Raw genomic sequence first — 2,236 nt, forward strand, 5'->3', positions numbered from 1 at the left:
TTATGTAGGGCGGATAATCTTGACTAGTGAGAATCATTGAAAGAGTGGAGTCCTCAAAAGTCGAGTGCTAGCTTGAATGAAGGTTTGCTAAGTTGATTTCTCTCACTAAAGTCACTCAAAATATGTGCCTCCTCGATCAAACTCTTTTGGGGCGAGTTCATAAAATGTGTTCTTCATTTGGACGAATAAATGCTTATAATTGACCATCCTCTCGTAAATGCTCATTAAGGTGAGACTCATTTTGACTGTGTGCACCTCGATTTTAAACTCTTCAATAACGAATCTACTTGGTACATACAAGTTACCTAAATCGGCACATAGAACATCAAATTTTTTACTCAAATCAATAATAACAGTAATATTTAACTCAAATCAAGCTCGCCAATAATTAAACTTTCCTCTACTTAAGGTTCCATCAACAAAATCAACTAATCAAATCCCTTAAAATTCATTATATAAATCCCCATAAGAAACTAACTCCTCCAACAACTCAGCATTTTTTAACACAAATATTACACATTTCATAACACATTCTTATTATTTCAAGTATAGCTGGTTGCATTTCTCCCCAAAAACCAAAAAAAAAAAAATTAATAATAAAAAAGTATAGAAGGTTGCTGAAGCTGCTAGAAGCTTCTAGAAGCAGCTGGGAGGAATAACGAGGCCGGAGCTTCTTCCATTAGCATTCCTACAGAATGACTGCGCTGCCATTTTCTTCTGCCCATAGGTCAGATCTATGTTATCCAATCCGATTCCGCTGCATGGATTGCTTTCGCTGCAGTCCAATTTCACTGCTATCTTTGTCGCTGATGTTCCCATTATGTTCTTGAAGGACACCCCGATTATCTTTATCCCTGAGCTCTGTACATTAAAATAAACAAATTAAGAGACATCGGATAAAATTAAGAGCTTTTTAATATGAAAAGTTTAATTTTTTATAAAATAAGTTGTTCTAAATGAAATATAAGACTTAGGTTTCATTTGGGACGGCTTTCTTACTGCTTCTTAAAACGAATTTCTAGTTCAAAAATTAAAATTTTAATGCTAGAAAATCATTTTAAGAAGCAGTAAGAAAGCCGTCCCAAACGAAGTCTGACGGCTTTCTTACTGCTTATTAAAGCAGCTATCTAGCATACAAATTTTAATTTTTTTACTAAAAAACTGTTTTAAGACGCATTAAGAAAGCCGCCCCAAACAAACCCTCATCTAAGACAACTTTTTTATTATTTTAAAAATAAATTTTAATAAAAATTTTCTAATTAAAAAAAATTATACTGAAATAAATTTTAAACTTCATTTGGGACGACTTTTTTATTACTTCTTAAAACTTTGTTTTTCAGAAGCAATAAAAAAAGTCTTTCAAAGCAAAACCTTAATATTAACTCTTGAAGAAATGTAGGTAAGTGCCACTAATTCTTATAATAATATAATTAGGTGTTATATTAATTATTAGAACAATATAATTGAGTGTTACATTAATGATTGGTAATACTGTATGTTTTAATGCTTGCCATTATAATGCTAGTATATTGTTTATCTTAAATTACATAAGATCTAATGTTTTTAAAGATTATTTTTTGTAAGAGGTTCTTGTTTTTCGATAAAGTTTAATATCTTTTTGAAGAATATGTGAACATGATCTAAATTTTATTGAAGATTTTGTTTGGGACAGTTTTTTTTAATGATTTTTAAAATGGGTTTTTGTGCACAAATTTCTAATTCGTAAAATTTTTGTACGAAAAAAACTGTTTTAAAAAACAGTTTAAAAGCTGTCTCAAACAAAACCTAAATCTAACCTAAAATTCTAAATAAAATGTTTTTAAAGAACGACTGTAATTAGATAGCTTTATTACTGATTTATAAAGCAACTTTCTTGTATAAAAATTTTTCGAACTTGAAAATTTTTTAACAAAAAAGTTGATTTTCTAAAGTGGTAAAAAAAAAATAATCAGAAATAAAACCTTAGTCTTCTCTTAACAAGACCACCAAAGTTATATCTATCATTATGTTATTGAATAAAAAATATTTTTTTTTTGAAAGATCATTTATAAACCTTTTATTGGCGGAGCCAGGGGGGGTTAAATTTCAAAAATTAAATCGGAGAACATATGAACTCCGATTTCAGCAAACTTACAATCGAACTGAACGTGTCGAAAATGCGAACACAACGACACCAAATTCGACTCAATCCGAACCCAAATGACTCCAAATCAAAGACTCATCATATAAGTGTTAG

General features: G+C 29.8%; 1 protein-coding gene across 1 annotated transcript in view; it reads right to left on the reverse strand.

Moving 5' to 3' along the window:
- Positions 1 to 636: 636 nt before the first annotated feature.
- LOC110109706 (polygalacturonase-like) overlaps positions 637 to 2,236 on the reverse strand; it is a 2,624-nt gene continuing 1,024 nt past the window's right edge. The window contains exon 2 of the mRNA XM_028695909.1: positions 637 to 861. Within this exon, the coding sequence (XP_028551742.1) occupies positions 637 to 861 (225 nt within the window). The remainder of the gene's footprint in view (positions 862 to 2,236) is intronic.

Source organism: Dendrobium catenatum, unplaced genomic scaffold, assembly GCF_001605985.2.
Source record: "Dendrobium catenatum unplaced genomic scaffold, ASM160598v2 fragScaff_scaffold_706, whole genome shotgun sequence".
Taxonomy (NCBI): Eukaryota; Viridiplantae; Streptophyta; class Magnoliopsida; order Asparagales; family Orchidaceae; genus Dendrobium; species Dendrobium catenatum.